Below are 23,940 nucleotides of genomic sequence, written 5' to 3' on the forward strand. Positions count from 1 at the left end.
CAGTGATCCCCGCTGCAAGCTTTTTGGTTTGTAAAATTCCAATTTTGCCTGAACTTAGTTAGATTATATATATATTTTTTAAAGAGCTTCAAAAGAGAGAAATATTAACTGTAAACACTACTAGACTTTAGAGGCTTAATCACCCCATTAACCTAGAATGCCGGGTGAGTTTTGTACACTGTTCTTCTGGTCCTTCTTTGTTTCTCTGCCCCCAGAAGGAACATAAACTATGAATAGATTTTCATACAGCAAGCACTGTAAGCGCCACACACACACACACACACACACACACACACACACCCTTTGTCATTTGTACTAAGGTTGTTACATTCATAAACACAAAGGACCAACCTAAGAAGTAGGCACTGGGGAGTGGATGAGAAAGGGCATCCTCTCCTTGAGGGGCCCACAGCTTGCTAGAGAGAGGTCAGTAAAATGCCTCCGAGGGTGTGTGATGACAGGTATGGTAGGACGGGTATGAGAGGTGCCTTGCCAGTCCAGGAAAGGGACTCAAGGATGGCTTCCTGAAAGATGAGGTGCTTTAAATCATTCTTAAAAAGGAGTAAGACAAGCAAGTAACAAGTGTGGGGCTTTCCAAGCCACGAGAAGCATAACTTAAAAACTGGGAGACCAGCCAAGAGATTGTAATCAATATCCAGGCAGGAAATGTTGGACCTAAGGTGTTCAAAGGTAGACTCAGAAGGAGTTGGCAACTCATTGAGCATGGGGCGTGAGAGTGATCTCTAAGATGGCTGGAAAACACTGAGAATGAGGAAATCAACAGAAAATGCAAGGAGATGGGCACATTCCCAGGAAGAAGGTGATGTGTGGGAGTGGGGGGCAGGCTGAGTTTAACTGTTGGAGGGGCTTTCTGAGTGAAGTGTTCAGAAATCCTTTGGATAAGAGGATCAGAGCCAGAGATCTGGTTTGGAAATCACCGATATTCAGGTGGTCCGCTGGATTCTTTGGAAGAATGTGGGGGATAAGGGGAATAAGGGGATAAGGGAGCCTGGGGAATAGTAGCTCAAGGCTCACTCCCAGGAGTCCTGGAAAATCAGATTGGACTTCAAGGACAGGCCTGAAGAATATCAGATGCACTGAGAGACCCAGTCATGTGGAGGCAAAAAGTGGCCCAGGGTGGGTTCAGTGGAGCAATGCTGAGTGAAGAAGTGAACAAAGGAGCCCTAAGGGTTCCGAAGCACCAGCATAGACTGACCTTTCTAGAGGCTTGGCTGTGGAGGACAGGCGAGAGAGGGCAGTGCCAGACTCTTGACTCTCTTGACTCTAAAGTCAAGAGAAAGTTTCCCCGGGGGAGAGCCTTAACCAGGACTGTATGCTGAAGGGAAAGGAAGGACTGAAGATTCACCATGAGTGAGTAGACAAAGTCCCTGCAGGGACAAGAAATTGGAATAAAGGTCAAAGTATCAATCTGTGAGGTATCAGCTTTTGAAAAGCATTGGAAATCTTCCAAAATATTTATGAAAGCACTCCACATTTCCAATGAGAAGGTGACCCTGGCCAGTGAGAGGGACATGATACAGAATCAATTCACATGCAGATAGATCCACCCTTTATGGGTGATTCTAAAGGTCATTCTTACAGAAAATTATTTTTTAAAGCCTTAATAAGGAAATCTGGCTGCTTCATTTCATTCTGTGATGGCCACCAGTTGAGATACAATTATGTATATATTCTCATTAATTACAGAAACTAGTCCTATGATTATGTCTATACAAATACAATTAAATTAGGTTGATTACCTTTAATATATGGTTCATTTACAGAATATTGACTGAAGACATTTTCCAAAATATTACAATACTGGTTTAATTTCCATTAATATCAGTGTAGTCATAATTGGTTTACATGATGTTTCACAAAAATTAGAAAAAATAATTTAGAGGTTGTACTTCAAAAATAAGTATAATAATAAGAATAAGTGAACTATGTTCTTGGGATTTTTGCTTAAGGCAAAAATTTTTGCAATGTTTTACTTTTAAGAATAAAAATCAGGGGGCACATGCCTGGCTCAGTCAGTAGAGCATACGACTCTTGATCTCAGGATCGTGAGTTCAAGTCCCATTTGGGGCATAGAGCTTACTTAAAACAACAACAACAAAACAACAAAAGTCAGGCCAGATCCTATTAGATGAATAAGCTGCCCCATGAGGACAGTTTATAGAATGAAGAAGAGTTTATTCCTTCAAGCTTCTAAGTGGTATCTTGTATCTTGTATCTTCACTCTTCTGTGAGTTTCCATACCCTTCAGAGAAGGCCCCCACCATCATGAATCTTAAGTCCTTGTTTTTGTCTCTCTGGCTCTCGGCTGTGGCTTTACAGGGTACCAGCTAGATCGATCGTGTTCACTAAACACTGCCTGGTACCCAGCACAGGTTTGGTTAATATTTGCAGAGTGGAAGATTGTTTGTGACTTGCACCTACTTGAAAGCAAAGCTCACACTTCTGAAGAGAGCTGACCTAGGGAGAACTTCACTGGAATTCAGTGGGTGCCCATGTGCCAAGCATTACACTAAGATGCTTGTTGAGGAACACAAGATGGCGAGAGAAGGTCTGTGCCCCCAGAGAAGCCTGCTGTCTGATGGGAAAGCAGACATGTGGGCAGCAAACTGGAATCAGGGCTGTGATGAGGTATAATCAAAGTGCCATTGGAGTGATGGATTTCCACTTGGGAAGGAAGGGTATGGGTATCATTTGAGAAACCTTCAGGTTGGGCCTTCAGTTAGGCCTTGATGAGAAGTAGCTTACTAAAGAGGGAGGAGCCAAAGCCCTGATTTCCCTTCTCTGCCCTCTACTGTGCTCTCTTGAACCTCCTCTGTGTCACAAAGGCCCCTCCCACCACCCATCTTGTTGGCCCCCACCATATGCAGAATGGGGATGACTGACATGCCTCTGTCTCCCATCTCTGAGCTGTGAACATCTAGCCACCCCATTCTCTCCTGTTTACCTCAGAAGTTCCTGGGATTCCACAAGTAGACTCAGCCCCACTCAGGCCTTGGGTTTGGTAGACCTGAAAGGATTTACTTTGGTCATTAGCCAGCAAGAAGCCTACTAAGGAGTGACTGCCTCATCTACATGCCTGGAAACTCAAACACAAGGATTTATCAAGCCCTACGGGGCTCTGAGGACACCACAGAGAACAAGACCCATGGAAATCCCTTCCTTCACGGAGCTTAGCTGCTAACGGAGAGCAACAGATAATGAAGAATAATGATGATGCAGTATATCAGATGGAGGCGAAGGTTAGAGAAACAAGCTGTGGATGGGAAATACTGCAGAGGGAGGGGCTGCTAGAGGGGCCTCTAGAGAGAGGAGGAAGCCTCAGTGAGAAGGTGACATTTGAACAAATACTCGAAGGAGCTGAGAGAGTAAACAATGGATCTCTAGGGAAAGAACATTCCAGGTAGAGGGACTAGTCAGTGCCATGGCTCTGAGACGGGACAAGGGGACCAGAATGGCTGGAGCAGAGTGAGCTCAGAGAGAGGGAAAGATGAGACAGGGCAGCCTAAGTGGCTAACCACCCCCCTTACAGGTCCTTGTAATGACCTTGGCTTTCCCTTTGACCTGGGGAGCCACTGCAGGATTTTGCCAGAGGAGTGACATGATCTGATTGATCACTAAGGATACTGGCATGAGACCAGCCTGGGAGACAGAGAGGTCAAGGCGGGAAGGGCGACTGGGGAGTAGACCAGCAGGATGGTTGCTGGGCCTGGGAGGGGAGGAAAGAAAGGGGTCAGCTTTGGAAATATTTTGGGGGTGGTGGTACCAAATTTGCTGAGGGATAGCACGTGGGCTGTGAGGGAAAGAGAGAAACCCAAGCTGACCCCAAGGGCAGTGTTTGCTTATGACCACATCCGTTTCATTGCAAGCCTTCTGTGTTGATGGCCCCTCTGACTTGAGTCTCTGCTTCCAGAAAAAAAAAAAGGGCAATGAAAAAACAGGAGGAACTGCTGCACTTTTGCTTTTTAAGCTACCTGCCAAGTCCCAGACTTCAAAAACGGAGACAGGAAAGGCAAAACTGAAAACACAAAAATAGATGTAAAAACACTATGTTTAAGTTTTCCCTTCTGTTTCATTTTTTCTTTTCTTCTCCCAAGCCAAGGTCTGTTCACTGAGGTGTGTGCCCCTTTGCATCTATGTGCCTCTTTTGTCCCTTTTCGGCATCGCTGAGCCTTAGAAAGTTCTGCAGCAGCCAGGAGTTCATCTGATCACCAACCCAAAGCGTCCCTTTATAACACTGCCTGTCACAGGCTTGGTGGAAAAGAGAGGAAGGAATTTCCAGGGACTGTTTTAATTAATTAATAGCAGAGCAGACACAAAATTCATTCCCCTTGCGTGGACAGACCCTCTGAAGGTTATTTTCCTGTGCAAGCTGGGGCTTCTCTTTTATGTCTGAGAGGAAGGGTCAAGGATTTTGATTTCTGATTGTTTTGGGAAACTTGTTCTTAGTCCCACGAGGTCCTTATGCTTTGATCTTTTATTCTGCTCCTCCCTCCTACCCCTCCACACACACTCCCCGGAGGATACTGAGCAGCTATTCTTTTGGAAATTTCAGAACAAGCTCAACTATATTAAAATCCTGTACTAGGTTTTGACGTAGGTGCCTCACGATTTGAGCAGAGTTTGCTATTTCTGAGATTTTAAGTATACAAATATCTGTCGCTATGTAAAAATACAACACTTTAAGGCTTCGCACCACAACAGAGTATTTTTTTTTAAGGTTGCCTTAAAACATGTTAAAAATCGCTCCTTCCCTCGCTTTGATAAGTACCCAAAAATGTCTTCATCCTCTATCCCCAGGCACAGAGCTACAATCGTCTCTGAAATCTGTCCTTGTGTGGCAGCTAAGAATGCCAACGTGCAGTCCGTGCCTAAAATAGTCTATGGACGCAGCCCCTTTCCGGCCAAGGTCTCCCACACCTGAGGCTGCTGGACATCCATTCTGTTGTGAAAATCAACCTTTTTATTTTCACCGCTTCATGGGAAGGATGTCCTGAGCATTTAATGTATGTCAGAGCATGTGCGTTAACCTGATGCCGATTAACCCATTGAGCTGTCCAGCAGCTGTGTGAGAAGGGCTATCCCTGCTTTAAAATTCTGAGCCTGAGACACAGAGGAGTTAAAACCCCTCACACGTCAGGAAGTGCTTTGGAGCGCACAGATCGGGGCACAGAAGTAACTCCTTCGTGAACTCTGTCCTCCCGGTGATGGGGGAAAGCTGATCACCATCTCTCCATTTTCAGATCACAAAGGGATCGATGTTTAAAACACAGAATGGCAGCTCTATCACAGTGACCTCTCAATTTCAGGAAGAGGCAAAATGACCCTTTTCCTAATCAGTTTAGGAACTGACTTTGGAGGACTCCCTGGAACCCGAACACCGGTCCCACTAGGCTTAAACGTTGGGTCAGGGTACAGCTCATTCTCCAGGCTGGCATGTTAGGGTCAAGAGAAGAGAAGATGCCAATGATTCTCCTAAGGCAACTCGGGGCCATGTCACCCTTGCCCCTGTGGTTTTCGTTAGTTTGTTTTTCTTTTTCCTTTTGTTTACAGACTTCTTCCAATGCCAGCCATTATGATAAGCCCCTTGCACACATTTTCTCCCTGAAGCCTTGCATTTAACTCATGTGCCTGCCATTGGAATCCCTGTCCAATAGATGGCAAAACCGAAGCTCAGGAATATTGAGGAACTTTCCAAAACTCACCCAGCAGTCAGTGAAAAGGACAGGGCTTAAACCCAGATCTACCTGTCCAAAATTTAAGTCCCATCCAAACTTTAACCACAGTACTATGCTCTCCCCAACACACTTGTAGCCTCACTGGTGTTCTCCCCAATTTCTGGCATCAGGATTGCCCAGGTCCTGAAGGTACCTTGTCTTCCTACCACGAGGCACAGAGAGTCACTTTGGGAATCACGATTCTGTGCCGGCTTCTGTCCTGGGGACCTCATGCCTACTCTTTTTTTTTTTTTTTTTTTTTTTTTTTTTTGACAGAGAGAAATCACAACTAGGCAGAGAGGCAGGCAGAGAGAGAGGAGGAAGCAGGCTCCCTGCGGAGCAGAGAGCCCGATGTGGGGCTCGATCCCAGGACACTGGGATCATGACCTGAGCCGAAGGCAGAGGCTTTAACCCACTGAGCCACCCAGGCGCCCCCTCATGCCTACTCTTGTCTGCTTAGCCATCCTCATGACTTTTCTCAGGAGGCGCCCTGTGGCGATCCCTGGGGTGTCCGTTGAGCTGAAAGGAACATGCCTTACTTTGTCAGGCTCTGCCCCACCACCGTGGAGAACCCCACCAGAGTGCTGAATTCTGAAGGTAGCATTTCAACTGCTGCTTTTCTAGAAACTCCTCTTTAAGAGAAAAATCCTTTTAGGCTGTGGAGGAATGCAAAACGGTAATCAGGTCATGCTCACTGGGACTAAGGTTGAATCAAAGAAGTGAGAGAAAGGAGAGGTCCTGGCCAGCCTCCCCAACTTTTCCGGCTGCCCCTAGGGCAAAACCCCAAGAGAAAGCAAGGAGAGTCAACCCCTCCCACCTTTCAGCAGCTTAGAAAATCTCAAGTGTTGCTGCAGTGGGAAAAGTAGTGACACGCTACCTAGAAAGTCCTTGCTGACCTGTGAAAATGTTTGAGAACCTACGAAATCCCAAGTCTAGAATCTTTTCCTACCCTACACTCCCAGGCTTCCTTCAGAGGATTTGGGGAGGCCAGCCCATGAGTGGCAGGACCCTTCTATGCTTTGGGGTGCCTTTTATGATCATTTCCTTCTAGTCTACAGCTGAACCACACTCTTGTTCACCACACACAGTAGGGAATCAGCTGTTTCCTGTCAAGTACGTTCTCTGCCGTGATTCCTCACTTGGGGGCATTCCTTCGATTGGGTTATTTCAGGTTGTTTCTAAAGTTTTTTTTTTTTTTGTCTCATCTTCTGAATGCTTTCCTGCTTTATTGTCATTTTTTTGTAATTGTTAAATGGCAATTACTGATCATCTTCATTTCACAGAGCTATAGACATTTCTGAGTTCAAACAGTGACCCTGAGACCACTGAAGAGTTTCACTGGTACGAGCGCCATCTTCTGTGTTTCAGAACTTCTTTCTTCATCTTCTGGGCTTTTCAGCAAATGAAGGAGGACCTCTTGGAGGCGTCTTCCACGAGCAGTCCCCCTCTTCGGGCTTATGGCTGCAGAGTATGGAGAAGCAGATAAGACTAGGTTTGGCAGCGAGGAGAGAGCCTGGTGTTCACGCTGCCCACCTCCAGGCAGTCCTGCCTGCCTCCTCCTTCCTTGAACCCCTTTTTCTCTTCATTTTCTTAGTCCTTTCTTAGTCCCTTTCACCTCCACCTCCTCTTAATCCCCAGCCTTTCTTTTCTTTCCCCTTTTCTTCCCAGAGTTTCCCTCAGAAATTAGATAAAAACAGCTGAATTCAAAATACCTTCCAGCATGGAGATTCTAACGCTGACCTTCTGCCTCCCTCAGGGACGGACATCATGCCTGTCGCCTCATCCTTCTTTCTCACTCCTCATGAAACCCAAGCCACGTGCCGACCTACTTGGCTCTGTGTTACGTTTCCTTTCCTGTTTCCTTCGAGAGGGTGCGCTCTGAGGCACATTTGTCCCTTTCACCGAGGCGCGCTCGTCCTAGAGGCCACCTTTGTGGTAGCAAGTTGTCTGGGCTTGGGACTCATGGAGCCTGGAAGCAGAAAGGGCTCCATCTGGTGTCACCTTCACTGTTGGAATCAGTTGACCCCACTCTGGCTTCCAACTCCTGTCACCCCTGCCCAGTCACGCAAGTCACCGCTGTGATGACACCCTGTGACTTCCACCTGAGAGGAAGGGAGGCTCAGTGGATGCCAACCTGGCATGACCCATCCTAGGAAAAGAGACCCTCTCGAGAGAGACATCTGGGTTGGGGTGTGGTTTGGTTCAGTTTGGGTCTAACTAGAAAAGTAAAATGAGCTCCCCCGCTTAGTGTGCTGCTAGAGAATTCAGCCAACACAGATACCTACGGAGAAAATTGTAGAAGTTATGGTACCCTGAAGGGACTCAGCCCATCTGAATCCAGGCAAGAATCAGTCTGTTTAAAATGAGGCTCCTTGTACCTCGAATGTTCTGGTGGGGGGCAGGGTGGCAGGAGGAAGGGATCAAGGATTAAAAGAGAAAGCAAAACGGGCTACGTTTCACTAACTTCTGCATTTTTGCATGCTTTTTTTTTTCCTGTGCCTGTTGCATGCATTTAACCATTAATTATGTCAATAATGGAGAAGAAATTGTTTTACTTGTGGCATAGCTGTTTGAAATGATGATTTTGAGAACTTGGAGTATTTTTCCAGCACCTTTCCCTAAGCGGCTCATCGCTGACAGACTTTACTGGCTGTGCTCAGTTCATCGTTCTTTGCCCTAAATCCCCAGGTGGAGCACTTGCCTCCTTGATGCTTTAATTGCGGCTGACTAAGCTAATTCAGAAAGCTGGGATGGATCCTCCCAGCTCGTTTAGAAATTTCAATGTTGATTAAGATAGATGTTGGAAGCCAAAGTCAACTCAAAGGCCCCCTGGACTTGGCTTTCCGGGGACAAAAGCCAGTTCGGGGATGGACATTTAATTCCAGAGAAAGGGCTGTGTCTTCAGTGCAGCTCTGTGTCTTTGGACCTGTTTTGGATCTCAGCAGGAGGGGGAGTTTTAGGGATGACTGGTGCCTTCGTTTATTTTGTAAGCAAGCGGGAGGGGGGGTAGAGGTCCAAGTCCAACCTTCCACCTGTGGTCTGGCTGCTTGAGATTCTCAACAGAGATTTGGGCTAAAGTAATCCACAAAGGTAAGAGCGGGACACGGGTCCTTTGGGTTGAGCATGCAGTTGTGGAAGCCACAGGCCTGCTGGGTGAGTGCTTCGCCATTTTCCGCCATTTTCCGCGAGCCCCTCTCTTTATCTTCCTCCTCATTGTGTCTCCTTTCCACTGCTTTCTCTTGCTTCAGGGAGGTTCAGAGAAAAGGCTTCTATTCTCCACAAGATTGCCAAGAAGAAATGCCAGGTGGATGAGAACGAGAGGCAGAACGGGGCCGCCAACCACGTGGGTAAGTACAGAGAAACTTGTATCCTGTGACTTTCCCAGAGCACACGGAAGGGAGCAGGGTGGCAGGACCCAGCGTGGGGCCCCCTTGACTGGGTGCGAACCCCCAGCTCTGCAACTCAGCCCGTTCCTGGGTGTCCACAAGAGCCCATTTCCCCTGGGGGGTTCAGGGCGTAAATGGACCCACTCTGTCACCTACTCTAGGGGAACTCCAAGAAGAGAAAAGTGATTCTCTAAGAAACCCAAAGTAAAACCAGCTTCTACCCAGGCATTTTCCTTGAAGAGTAAAAAAATCACTTTTCAGGAATCCCACAGAAAGAAGACACACAGACACCTCTCATTTAATATCACAAAAGGGGCGAGTATCATTTCTGAGATTCTCGCCTGGTAACCAGACACGTACACGTTATACCTGGGACATGGCCCATGCCACACCCACTAAGTTAGCAGCTGGTTCACTTGGTCACTCCTAACTGAGTGAGGGGGTCCTTCCAGGCAACACCACCTCTCCTCTCTCAAGAATTCAGCAATAGCAGCCCAGGTCTCTTTGGGCTGACTTTTTCTGAGTTCCTGTATGAACCAGATCGTGACATTCAGACATCTTATTTTAACTTGGAACATGATGTTCCTCCTGTCTGCAACTATAATTTAACTCACTAATTCTAAATTCAGACTAAATTTAACCTAATCTGGATCTCTGCTACAAACGATGCTATTGCCCAAGAAACTGCAGTGATCTGCAGACAAAATGCAACAGGGTTGCCCTCAAAATACAGGACATTCCTAAGGCAGAGTTTCTGCCTCGGGGCACCTGGGTGGCTCAGTCAGTTAAAGCCTCTGCCTTCGGCTCAGCTCATGATCTCGAGGTCCTGGGATGCAGCCCCGCAGCGGGCTCTCTGCTTAGCGGCAAGTCTGCTTCTCCCTCTCCCTCTGTGATTGCTTTCACTCTCTCTAAAATAAATAACATTTAAAAAGAAGAAGAAGAAGATGAGTTTCTGCCTCTCCTGTTGGCCTGACTTCTGGCTCCCGGAAGATCTTTGGCCAAGAAACAGTCAAGATTCTATTGGGCCTGAAAAGAAAAACTTGAGGGGAACAAGCTGAAGTGTAAATATTGTGTATGCAGGGGCTGTTTCTTCTCCTCTGTTCCTGTCTGTTCTCAGACATCTTAATTCCACTTTGCGACCTGATCACCCCTATTGGTAGGGTCAGGCTTGGCCATTGTGGGCTGATCTCAATATTGTCTCACTTCAGCCAACAGACACCCCAAAACCCAGTTTTAATATTTCCCCAGGTACTTGGTGTTTGGTATTTTTCATTACTGGACCAAGCATACTAGGGTTAGCCGGCAGAACATCACATACATAACAGTGTCGCTCTTAAAAACATGGAAAGATAAAATAAAGTTGAGCCTCTGTGGCTTTTCATATTTTAATCTATTTATGCCTCTGTATTCTACAGCTAAATACATGAGTAAACAGAAACCTTTCCCTATGACTTCCAAGAGGTGGCCACTTCAAGCCCAATCATTTTTATGTAACTCTCAAAATACTTTCCAGTGATACAAATGTGTCGTCCTTCAGAAGTCACTAGAAACAAACATTCTGACACTCTGGGAACCACCCGATACGGCTCGTATCTGAGCCTGACGAGCATGACGATACTCCCAGCAACCCTGACGTTGACCCTCACGGCTTCATTGTCTCCTGAAATCCTAGAATTCAGGCCAGAAGTCCTAAGCACCTTTCTGTTTCACTCCCACTGAAGTCATGGCAGGCTTGGGTGGTGCTGATCCCCGATCCCGGGAAGTGCTCCTCTCAGCCCCCAAAAGAAACTACTAGTGCCGGGCAGTTACTGTAATCGTGATGGCGAGAGTCGCTTGCTTGCTTGCTTGCTCTGTGCCAGCTCCGCACCAAGTGCTTTGTCTGCATGTTGTTACTTCACATCGCAGGCTTACCCTTTGATTGCTGTATTGTTGTTAGCAGGATTAGCTGCTCCCCCCAGGTTCACAACTGAGGAAGCTGAATCTCAGAGAAGTTAAAGTACTCGCTCGCCGTCCCGCAGCGTAAGCAGTAGAACCGGTGTATGAGCCCAGGCCTGTCTGTGATGCCCCCTGTCAGAGAGTCCCAGGGCTTCACCATGACCCTGGAGGCACTTCTCAACTCCCGGAGGGAGACTGGAATCTGTACCTGCTGACCTGTGGCTCGTGCCAGGCAGACGTTACCTCTCACTTAGGAGTGACAGAGGTTTCCCTCTGTTTCTTGTTATCTTCCCCTCACCTTGCTTGCGATAGGATGCCCAGGTGTAGGATGGGCTGAATAGCATTCTCCAGGCATTGTGAGAAGGCCAGGCTCTTGAGCCTGCCCCTGCCACCCAGATATTGGCAGGGATGTATACTCAACGAGCCTAGAGAATTAGAGCTGGAAGCAGTGGGCCCTAAGGTCAACCAGTTGCACCCCCTCATTTTACAGATAAGGTTCCTAAACCCAAAGAAAGGAGATTTGCCTAAAGTCCCAGCGTCGTAATAATGGCAGAGCAAAGCCTTGGACTGAAGGCTCCTGGGGCCCTAGCCAATAAATATCCTTCCCAGAATGTCATATAAAAGAAAAGATCCCACTGTAAAAAATATATATATTTATGTGTATATATATGTAGATATATATATATCTAGATATATAGATATAGATATAGATCTCCATCCATCCAAGGGGGATGGTCCTAGGTATAAATATTAGTGTGTAGATTGAGTATGGTTTTGGTGGAAAAAAAAAAAAAAGGTCTGTGCTCATGTTCTCGAATGGTTACTTGGTGACATGCTAAATGTAGAAAATGCAAGCCAGGGGATCTGAAAGGGGACTCAAGATATAAGGCCGGACTGAGAGAGCCAGAGAGCTGTTAAAGAGAGGAGGAGGACTGAAAACACTGAAATGTACTGGGGAGAATGGTAAAAAAATCCTTTGCCATTTGGCACCACCCCAGCTCTGGGTCTTACCACCACCCCTCAGAGACCACCGTCTCCTCTGGCACAGCATTTTAGGATGTTCCTTCCCATATGGCTCTTACTCCCACTGACTCCATTTGCTTTCTCTGTGTGTGTCTACATTGTACCACAGAAAAAATCGAGCTCCCAAACAGCACAAGCACGGAGGTTGAAATGACACCGTCCAGCGATGCTTCGGAACCCGTACAAAACGGAAATCTGTCCCACACCATTGAAGCTGCGGAAGCCCAGGTACAGCTTTCTCCCCTTGCTCTTGATATCCTAGCACCAGCAGCGCAGACCTTCCATTCTCCTCGGAGGCTCACGCTCCCGGGCAGGGAGCACAGACTCTTCGTGTCTGTGGCTCAGTACAGGCAAAGGGCCCCACATGCATCGAGCTCTTTGTGCACTGAATGAATTCACACATTCTCTGAGCCGCTGCTTCTCAGAGTGAGATCGGTGACCTCGTGCATATAATCCAGAGATCAAAATGCAGATCCCTGGGCTGTACTCCAGACCTGATGAAGCAGCATCTTGGGGTAACGGCATCCAGGTATCAGCCTTTTAAACTTGCCTCCCGGGGATTCTTGGTAAATGATGACTGTTCAGTGCCTGTCGCGGTGCCTTTCTCTGTGTCTTTAAGATCAAGGATAAGTAACCAAGGAACTACAGCCGGTCACACCCTTGGTTAACCCCCCCTTTGCTTTCCCTGTCTCTGCAATTGAAATTAAACCGTAACTCTGGCCCGTTCTGCCCTCCAGTGGTGCAACCGATAGCTGCTTGGTCTAATAGCAACTCAACCTTCTGCGTGCTCTGCGTGGTAGATTTGGTACCGGCACTTTGCATATATTGCCTTTAAACCTCACAGCTGAAGGCGGAGGCCTTTACTTTCTGCATTTTAGAGGTGAGGAAGCAAAAGCAGGACAAGATGAAGGGCTTCATCAGGATTACGTAGCCGGTAGTTAGCGGAGCTGAGATTCAGTCCCTGGTCCGTCTAAATAGAGTGCGGGACTCTTGCCACCACACAGCACTGCCTCTGGACCACAGCTGCTCACAAAAGGAAGCAGAAGCCCCAAAAGGAGGTGATGCTTGCCACATTTCTGGATCTCCACTGCACCAAGTGTATCGGGATTTCTAAGGTATAGAGGCCCAACTCGCATTTTCATCAGGCACCCTCGGTCTGCGTTTCTCAAACTCAAATGCGCTTGCAAACCTCCTGGGGGATCCTGTGAAAATTCAGAATCAGACGTGTCCCGTCTGGAGTGGGTCCCAGAGTCTGCAAAGCTAACGAGCCCCCAGGTGGTTCTGGCACTGCTGGTCCAAGGACCTCACTTGGAATAGTACGGCTGTAAAGTTCATGGCCTACTTCTCTAGACAGAGTTTTCCCGATGAGCTGAAAAGTTACACCGTGCCCACAAATAGAAGCCAGACTACGACAAATCTATTCCGGCGCTCTCTCCTCCTTTATGCCAGGATACACTCTGCAATGGAGCCTGCTCTTCTATGGGGGAAAACATGCTAATTATTGTCCATTGCCCTTATCCCCTGAAGGAATAGGCAAGAAAAGTCTCTTCACTTGAAGGAAAGGGTAAAGATGTTGAGCACCTTTTCGGGTATCTGTTGGTCATTTGTAGGTCTTCTTTGGAAAAATATCTATTCAAGTCCCTTGCCCATTTTTTAATCTGGTTATTTATTTATTTTGCTACTGCATTGTAGGGGTTCCTTATATAATTTGGATATTAGCACCTTACCAGATACACAGCTTGGCAAATGTTTTCTCTCATTCCATAGGCTGCCTTTCCTCTTGTCGATGGCTTCCTTTGCTGTGCTTTTCACAAAATATTTATCTACACCAAATGACTGTGTTGTGTACCTTAAATAGATATGATCTATATTAGTCCATTACACTTCAGTGACGCTGGAAAAGAAATTACGAAAGGAAATGATAAAGAAAGGGAGCTCCTTCTGCCCTACCTCCTCTACCTTCTAGGCTCTCGCCCTTCTGCCCAGAGCCCTGCGGTCCCTTTGCATTAGCTCAAGGGTAAGCTGGCAGAGCAGCTTATGTTCCCGTGGATAAGCAGCATGTGGCAGCAGGAGGCGGGCCCCAAGGACATCTGGCTGCCCTTGGGGATGGCACAGTCACAGGTGTGAGGAGGGTAACGTCCTCATCGTGCCTCTCCATCTGGCTGGCAGAGGGACAGCTGTGCCCCCCCCAACAAGGGAGCGCCTTGCTGCAGGGGAGGGAGAGAGCCCCGATTGACCCCTCCCTGAGCAGAGCTGTGCCCCAGGTCTCACAAGGGGAAACGGGACAGATTTGTGCACCACCTCAAGGGCAAACAGATCTGCAAAGAGCCACCCATGCTGGCCACAGGACGGCCTGCTGGGGGCTGGCAGGTCCACCCAGAGTGAGTTACCTAATCTCTCTTCAGTGTCCCCATTGAGAAATTAGAGATACTAACGATGCCGACCTCGTTTGGGTTATTGGGAGAGTTGCATGAAAAAACGTATGGGAAGCACTTAGCACAGAGCTAAATGCTGCTATTTATATTATTGCGTGCCCACACTTACCGTATACATTCCAACCAAGGTGTTCCTGCTCATTTGGGTAAAATGAAAATTGTAATGCGTATAGGTAGAGAAGCTGCAGATGAACACACACACACACACAAATGAATACATATATTCATACGTACGTGTGTGTGTGTGTGTGGTATCTAGGGGTAGTCAGGATATAATAAGTAAGTAAATAAACATTTGTGGTAAATAAATAATTATAGCCCAGTGTGACTGCAGCTCTGTGCAAAGTGCTGTGGGAGCCTGCCTGAGGAAGACGTTGACACTCCCAAGAGAAAATATAAAAGCATCATGGAAGAGGTAACATTTGACTGGGTGTTGATGGGTGAGTAGGAGTTCGTTGCTCAGAGAAGGAAATGACAAGTGCAAAGGTGTAAAACCTTAAGAGGGAAGTTCGTGTTTAGTGATGGGTGAGAAGGCCAGTGGACCTGGAGACCAGAGTAGAAAGTGAGGAGGGAGGAAAGATCCACCAGGAAAGGTAAATGGGGCTGAAACTCTTCAACTGTTCAATCAGAAAAATTTTAAGTGTTCATCTAATATGTGTCAGGCACCATGCTGGGCATTGGAAATACCCACACGTTCCAGTAGACCAGAGAACTGGCAAATACAAACCAAGATATAGATGACCACAAGGGCCAAGAAGAAAATTCAGCACGGTGATGTGGTGAGGACTATTGGAGGGCCCCTGTAGGTTGGGAGCTACTGGGAGGCCTCACTAAGGAAGTGGCATTTGAACTGAGGCTGAACTCCAAGGAGGGAGCCAAGGAAAGAGCACCCACACAGGCAGAAATGGGTTAGGCTTGTTCAAGGAACAGAAAAGTCAGTGTGGCTTAGGTGGGGACCAGAGGGAGGGAGGATGATGACAATGAGGTGGGACAGGAAGGTCAAGCAGAGCTGCCTCACCTTGTAGATCATGATAAAGAAGTTCACTTCCTTCTAGGGTCACAATAAGCCACTGAAGGTTCCCATCTGTGATCTGCCCTTCTACAAAAATCCCTAGGTGCCACATGGAGAGTGAATTTGGGGCAAGAGGGTTGTATACCAATAGTGGGGCAAAGGGGTCGCTGCAGGAGTTGAGGCTAAGAGCTGACGGTGGCATGGACCAGTGCAGTAGACATGAAGGTGCCTTGTGGATTGTGAAGGGCATTGTAGGCTCCACCAAGCACTCTGGACTTTACCGTGCTGGGAGTGGGGAGCCACAGAGGGTTAAGGAAGCCCTGTCAGTGTCATCAGAGAGGAGCACAGTGCTTTCAGGTTGCTCAAGGGGGGCCAGAGTGAGGGAAGACTGGATACCGGGTGGCAAGGGAAGAGCCTCCCAGTTCAAGGTTCAGCAAAAAATGATCCGTGGCTAAATCTGGGCTCTAGCCTGTTTTAATTCAACCCGTGAGACAAGAATGTTTTTACATTTTTAAAGGTTTAAAAAAAAAAAAACAGTAGCAGCATATGTGACAGAGACCATATGGACCACAAAGCCTAAAATATTTACTATCTGGCCCTTTACAGGAAAAGTTTGCCCACCCCTAGACCATCTGCAGTCTTAAAAAAAGAGAGAGAGAGAGAAAGAAAAAGAATGAGAAATTTCTTCATGTATTGATATGGAACGATCTTCAATATATGTTCAATAAAAAAGGCTTACTGCCAAGTTGTACCCAGTCTAGGATATTTGTATGAGGGGAGAAAACAGAGGGAAATAACATATTTGCTTGGAATGCTACCGAAAAAAGTGGTTGTGCTCACTACCTCCTGAACCAGGGCCTGGGTGATGGAGAACCAGAATGGCAAAGAGTCTTTGCAGTATGCAGCTTTCTATAGCTTTTAAATTTTGAACCCATCAACTGTATCCCTATTCCCAAAAAAATGCAACAACAATAAAAATAATAATGGGTTAAATTAAAACAGAATCAGTATGGTTTAGTGGTTTAAGATCAGAGACTCTGGAGACAGACCACATGAATCCAAATCCCAGATCTGCCACTGACCTGCTCTGTGACTTTGGCCACCTTACTTAACCTCTCTGTTCTCCATTCTCCTTCTCTGTGAAACATGGATAATAATCCAATTTCATAGCATTGCTGTGAGGATAGAATGCGCTTGGAACAGTTCTTGGCGTGTAGGAAACACTGCCTGGGTGTTTGCTATTATTAGCGGTACTTAGTAAAACTTTAAAAATGTTATCTATCGGGGTGCCTGGGTGGCTCAGTAGGTTAAAGCCTCTGCTTTCGGCTCAGGTCATGATCCCAGGGTTCTGGGATCGAGCCCCACATCGGGCTCTCTGCTCCGCGGAGAGCCTGCTTCCTCCTCTCTCTGACTGTCTCCCTGCCTACTTGTGATCTCTGTCTGTCAAATAAATAAATAAAATCTTAAAAAAAAAAATGTTATCTATCAAGGAACCCAGGTGCCAAGGCCTTAGACCAAGTATTGGCTGTGACAGGATTGGCAATGGCTGGATGTGAGAGCCATGTCTGAGGTAGCATTGAGCAGATCTGGCCCTAGAGAGGGAACAAAAAAGGAAGGTGCAGGTGATCCTGAGCTTGCCAAGCTGCAGTCACTGAGTGATGGGGTACGTTAGGGCTCGGACTCCAGAATCAGAATAAAGATGCAAAATCAGAATGCTCAGCCCGTCCCCTGCCCCAAAGCACAACTTCTCCAGAGATGATTCAGTGCCTTTATGGTGTTAGTTTCATCTTTTTCCCAGTTGTGTGTTTATCATGCTACATGAAGAATGAGGTGTGCATTCTAACTTTATTCATGGAAATTATGAGCCTCGTGTACCACGCACGCATTGCAGGTAATCTCCAGAGACTTGAGCCTGTCTCGTGTAATTAACCTGCTGTTTCAAAATCCCTATTTACAAGGGAACTAATTTTACATTGACACCTCATCTCTGAGAGCTTTCTCCAGTACAGGCAACGAAGAACATTTTTAAAATAGTCTCTTTCGCAGAGGGAGCCCCTTTGCAGGAGGTTTTCTGCTTCATTTGTACGTTTTCTGGAACCAAGAAATAACTTGGCTTGTAAACGACTTAGTGCTAATTATCTCCTCCCCGTGACTGCTGACACAATGCAGTCATTCTAACGCAGAATTGATTCGAGCTGCTGCAGAGAATTTGCCAAGCCTCCAAATTTGCAATGTTGGGACTTTAACTGGATTCAGAAGACGATTAAAAGAAACAGTCTGTCCTGCCCAGGACCCAGCATTTTCATACACTTTCCTTCTGCCAATCTAGACAACAACCAGGTGATGGCCCTTGGGCAGCTTGCTGTGTGAATCAGCCCAACCTTGATGCATTCTGGGGCTCAGTGCACGACGTGGCAGAAGCCCTTAAATACACGTTCACGATGACCGGGCGGAAAGGGCAATGCCTTGCAAAGGTCTTAGATTTGGCAATCTGAAAGTCCGACTTTTTTTTTTAATTGTGTCCTACGTGTTCACATATCGGGAGCTGGTTTTTTTATATGTTGCAGCTTTTATTTCATTTTGCCTTGAAGATTTTGCTCTGTCCTTAGGGAAATCAGAATTGTCCTTGCTTTGGTGAAAAGTTGCACAAGTGCACCAGTGGGCAAACAGAATTATATAAGAAAATCGCATTCCTAGGAGAAAAGAAAAGATATAGATAGGTAAACACTCGAGAATGTATCAGATGCGTGCTTTTTTCCTTACTTGCTTTCTATACACATAAATATCACCTTAGTGTGTTAAGCTTTTCTTTCCTCCTTTTGGGAACTGAGCCCTGATTTATTTCTCCCCAGTCTACCATTGGCCTTTACCTAAGCTCAGGAGAGTTTTTAAGACCTGCTTTCATGAAGCCTCATAGTGCTGACAAAGATGTTACAGTATTATGGGACTAAGAATGAGGAAAAAAAGATGAAGCCAATTGTGATTTTAGATTTTTCTTGAAAAATAAGAGAAAGTGCATAAAATGTCTCCGTTCCATTAAATGTGGATCTGTGAGGATGACTAAAAAAAAAAAAAGAAAGGCAGGGATGCCTGGGTGGCTCAGTGGGTTAAGCCTCTGCCTTCGGCTCAGGTCATAATCCCAGGGTCCTGGGATCGAGCCCCACGTTGGGCTCTCTGCTCAGCAGGGAGCCTGCTTCCCCGCTCTCTCTGCCTGCCTCTCTGCCTGCTTGTGCTCTCTCTCTCTCTGTCAAATAAATAAATAAAATCTTAAAAAAAAAAAAGGCAGTTAGTATGGGTTTTCTTGTTGTTCTTTGGTTTTGGAGCTCCTTCGGGAGGCTTCATAATAAATTTTGGTCAAAAATGTTAGCTCGGGGGCGCCTGGGTGGCTCAGTGAGTTAAAGCCTCTGCCTTCAGCTCAGGTCATGATCCCAGGATCCTGGGATCAAGCCCCCGCATTGGGCTCTCTGCTCCGCGGGGCGCCTGCTTCCTCCTCTCTCTCTGCCAACTTCTCTGCCTACTTGTGATCTCTCTCTCTGTCACATAAATAAATAAAATCTTTAAAAAAAAAAAAAGTTAGCTCGGATAGGGGTTTCCAAGATTATTGAAGAAGATGGCACCTAGAATCCCCATGATGTCTTGCTAAAATATTACCCTGAGTTAGCAAATGTTTATGTTCTCAGTAGCAGTGAGGTTTAACTGAGGGTTGAGAACCTCGAACATTCCTGTTATTCAAAGAGCAGGTATCTTTTCTCAGTGACTAAGGCATAACAACCAGGTTCACCATTTTGAAAGTTTAAAAATAGCCAAGCGTCGTGTTTCCTCCTATTGATGAGATTATTCAACCTCTTGGAACAGGAAGGAAGCATAATAAGAGGATTCTGGCTCCCGAGAAATGCAGTGGGATGTGTCTGTGTGCCTGATGCTGCCAGAGCACGGGGCAGAGCTTGGGGGAGATGCAAAGGCCCGACCGTGAAAGGAAAAGAACATCCAAAGATTCCCCACCCGGCTGGACTTTGCAAGCCCCATGCCATGTTGGAATTATGATTGCCTCAGGAAGGAAACTCATGAGTATCAGAGAAAACCCAGTACAAACTATTTTTTTGTAGAAAGTAGAAATTATAGTGTCTTACCTAACAGACCTTATTGCAGGAGTTCATTCCATTTCTGGAAGAAAGAACATTTTTTTTCAAACCTATACATATATTTATCTAAGAAAAAGTTGAGATCCAGTTTGTGTATCTGGTGACCTGAACATTAATTACGAACTGTTTAAGATGCACCCAAAGGCCTTTCAAACACGTTTTAAAATGAAATTAAGATCAGACTTGAGTTTCTCTGACTTAATTTGAATATTGACAAAGAATTATATATTCACTGAGAATCTTACTATTAATAACACCATTTGTCATTGTGCTTTCTGAAAGAGTTTGAAGAACGTCTATTAGTCATGCACATAAAGTACATTAAAGGCTGACTATTAATAAAAGGGAAAAAACTCTATTAACTGACATTAATATTACTGTTCCTATGAGTAATTCTATTCCATTTGATAATAAAATGATGGGAATGATTTTTGAATTATTTTTTATGATTCTCCAGTAGCTTTTACGTTGACAAATCTTTTATGATTTGTATCGGCAAGATTTACGAAACCCATGAAAACGATACAAAAAAACAATTTATAACAGCAGTACAGAAAGCAATCCGTCTTGTCTGTAGGTTGCACCTCGGAATTATTTGGGCAAAACGCAAAGTGAAGAAAAGCAATTGCATTCCACCAGACTCTTGAGGTGCCATTTTATATTGTGATGAAATGGTTTCTTGGCTCTCAGAGAACTTGGTCTTCCAGACAGCTCCATCACTCACAACAAGATCCTCTGAAAACTTGACTTCAATTCAAAGTCATGTAGAAGCAGATTATGTTTGCTGTTGCTGAGTGAAACCTTATCTTGTTTTTAATATGCTAAATTCTTGATGTTTGGGTTGGGTTTTCTTTTTTAAATTTTTCCATCTATATGTTAAACGAACCATATGATGTTATTATAAGGGGCGCGAATTATTTCCTGCCACTAGGTGGGCAAAGATTTATCACTTTTTAAAAAAATTTGTTTGCTACTTAAATGTTAGCCCTGTTGGTTCAGGATGTCCACACAAAAGGCAGTAGAAATGTCTCTGATGGTGCATCTTTCCAAAAAGGAGATGCTTTTGACTTCCCTCTTTTTGACTTATCTCCTTGGAAAAAGTGACAGAAACAGAAGATAAAAAACAGAGTGGAGGGGCACCTGGGTGGCTCAGTGGGTTAAAGCCTCTGCCTTTCAGCTCAGGTCATGATCCCAGGGTCTTGGGATAGAGCCCTGCATCAGGCTCTCTGCTCAGCGGGGAGCCTGCTTCCCTTCCTCTCTCTGCCTGCCTCTCTGCCTGCTTGTGATCTCTGTCAAATAAATAAATAAAATCTTTTTAAAATAATAAAATAAAAAAACAGAGTGGAGAGAATGAGGTATATTGTTAAATATATATATGTATGCATATAAATATATATATATAAATACAAAGACACTGAGAAACTAAGATAACAAAAGTAAAAGACTTTTTCAAAGACTCAAGAATTAGTGAAGAGGTGATTTCAAAATAAATTACAGCAAGTGAACACAATGATTTATTTCAAAGCCAAAAACCTATTGAAAAAATGAGACATTTTTAAAAGATAAATATTCATATTGTCAGTGTGTGTAAGTCTGCTTGGACTACCATGACAAATGCCATAGACTGGGTGGTTAAAACCACAGAAGTTTATTTTCTCACAGTTCTGGAGGCTCTAAGTCCAAGATCAACGTTCTGGCCAATTCACTTCCTGGCAAGGGCTCTCTTCCAGGCTTACAGATGTCTGCCTTCTCTCTATGGCCTCCTATGGCCTTCCTTGTACGCATAATGCAGGGTGGGGGGGCACCCTCTGATGTCTCTTCTTACAAGAACATTCACGCTGTCAGCTCAGGGACCGACTTCTTTGATCTTATTTAACTTTAAGTAATTCCTTCGAAGTCCCATGTGCAAATCCAGTCACACTAGGGGTTAGGGCCTCAATGTATGAATTTTGGAGGGACACAAACATTCAGTCCATTATTAACAGTCAGTAAGGACTCATCTTAAGAGTGGAGTAAACAGATTTTTCCAAATGCAGCTCTCTGGTTTTCCATCATTGAGATCTAACAGCTTTTCTTCTTCCAGACTGTCCTGTTTTTGTTCCCCTTTCAAAGAGAATAATCTAGCAAATGGCAAGTGAGGCCTCCGTTAGCCATAGAACCCTCAGCTGACCCATCCCAGAACTCTGAGTCTGCTTTCAAAATGAATCACAACACACCTTCCTTGACAAATCCTGAACTACGGCTCTGGTGTCCCCCAAATTTATTTTTCTTGTGTTACTTGGAGATTTTGAGTAAAGATTTTTGGGTCTGTGAGAACAAAATGATCCACAACCCAGTAATGAATATTTTTATAGGTCGATCTTTTTCATATGCCAATTTCAAGTGCGATGTTCTATTTCTGTAATAGATATAATGAAGGCCGCTGGTATGTTGACCCCACTAACCGACCGATTAATTTAGGAAAAATGGAGAAGCGAATCACTTACCATCTGTCCCTGAGTCAGCTGGTATTTATGGATGGGAGTTGATCATAAATTTCTGTTGCTCTTTCTACTTCTATTTAAGCCACCTAGTCTACTGCATTTTGGTATGTCAGACCAAACAGGCTAATACACTAACCATAGGGATATTTATCTTTAAAATATCTCATTCTTTAAATTTCTTTGTTTGTTTTGTTTTGTTTTGGGGGTTGGAGAGGCAGAGGGAGAGGGAGAGAGAGAATCTCAAGCAGACTCCACGCTGAGCACAGAGCCCAAGGCACGACTCGGTGTCACAAACCTGAGATCATGACCCAAGTCAAAATCAAGAGTTGGTTACTTAACCAGCAGAGCCACCCAGACACCCCTAAATATCTCCTTTTTTAATAGATTTCCTTTGTAAAGCACTGGTGTGATTTGCTCTTACGAAATAGCGCTCTTTAGAATGTTGCTTGGGAGGCACCTTTTACTTGCCAAATAGTTGTTGATTTCAGAGACTTTCACTGTATTAAAATGTGACTGTACATTTTTGGCAACTTTACCTTTGAGAGTTCCAACTCTGCTATTGTTTTTAGCTCTGCACAAAACACAGAATCAAGGTGTCACAATATTTTGAGTCTTGCCATCTGCTTGGAAGCTTTGTTTCTGATAGAAAGTCTACTTACAGCCTACCTACTGAAAGAAAATAGCATTTTCTCCATCGAGCTGTGGAATTTTCCCTTTCATCCTACTTATAAAGGCCTTCTACTTAGTCATGTTACCTAAAAGGAAAATAAATTAGTTTGTTGACATCACTACGGTCAATGAATACTCAGTAAATGTTCGATGAATGCATAGATGGACGAACAAAAATTTTTACAGTTTCTACTTTTATGTCAATTAATTGGATTATAGGATTTTATTGCTGGAAGTATCATAATTCACTTAGTCAGGCTTCTTTCTCCTAGATGTCTTGGAAGAAATTATTTTCCTAAACACTCAGTAACTGTTGATTATTATTTTTTATGTTCACTATGTGCCAAACACCATTTTAAGGAACCTCCATGAACTATCTCAGTTAATTTTATAACAGCAATCATGTGTAAAAGACTGTTCTGGAGCAGAAGATTTATCTATAAATCCCTTCTCCAACAATTCCTTCATTTGGTACAGCGCTTTCAAGATTCTTCTCTCTCTCAGAGCCCCCCCCCCACCACACACACACACACACACACACACACACATGCACGCACGCTGCACAGTGTGTGTGTGAGTATGTGATGCATATTCTTTCCCTGAGGTTCTACAGGCCTTTTGAACACTGAATCCTGGAGTCTGGAAATAACCTGCCTCCTGTTTCAGTCCTGCTAAACTTAGCCTCAAGAAAGTTTGTTATTGTAAAGGGCTTAATCCATCTTCTCCGTTGGCCCCTAGGCATTCATTTGAGAAGTAGCTAGGGCAAGATGATCCACAGTGATGGGAATCGGGGGTGGCATCAGGCCATGAAGAGCACATCAAATCTCCAGCCCTCATTTTGGCCCTTGCTGTGACTTGGCTGTCACTTCCCCCTCCCACCTCCATCACGTGAAGCCTGGGCAAGATTTCAGTCCTTTTTCCTTGGACAGAGATAGTGAAGAACAAGTCTTTCTTCTTCACGTGTGTTGGAAGGCCTGCCATCCACTGATATCAGCCTCACATTTCATTTCTAAATTTGTACCTGGCACCTTGGAGATCGGACCCACAGAAATAGAGGCCCCTCCGATCCACATACCCCAGACCTGCTCTTCATTTCCTTTCAAAGCTGCCCTGGATACTA

At 45.2% G+C, this 23,940-nt stretch overlaps 1 protein-coding gene across 2 annotated transcripts in view; it reads left to right on the forward strand.

Moving 5' to 3' along the window:
* The window catches only part of SLC24A2 (solute carrier family 24 member 2), a 246,533-nt gene that overhangs the window by 188,392 nt on the left and 34,201 nt on the right, over positions 1-23,940 (forward strand). For both annotated transcript variants that reach the window (XM_046023532.1, XM_046023533.1), the window contains 2 exons: positions 8,984-9,082; positions 12,189-12,307. In XM_046023532.1, coding sequence (XP_045879488.1) covers positions 8,984-9,082; positions 12,189-12,307 — 218 coding nt within the window. The remainder of the gene's footprint in view (positions 1-8,983; positions 9,083-12,188; positions 12,308-23,940) is intronic.

The sequence above is a fragment of the Meles meles genome, chromosome 11 (genome assembly GCF_922984935.1).
Source record: "Meles meles chromosome 11, mMelMel3.1 paternal haplotype, whole genome shotgun sequence".
NCBI lineage: Eukaryota > Metazoa > Chordata > Mammalia > Carnivora > Mustelidae > Meles > Meles meles.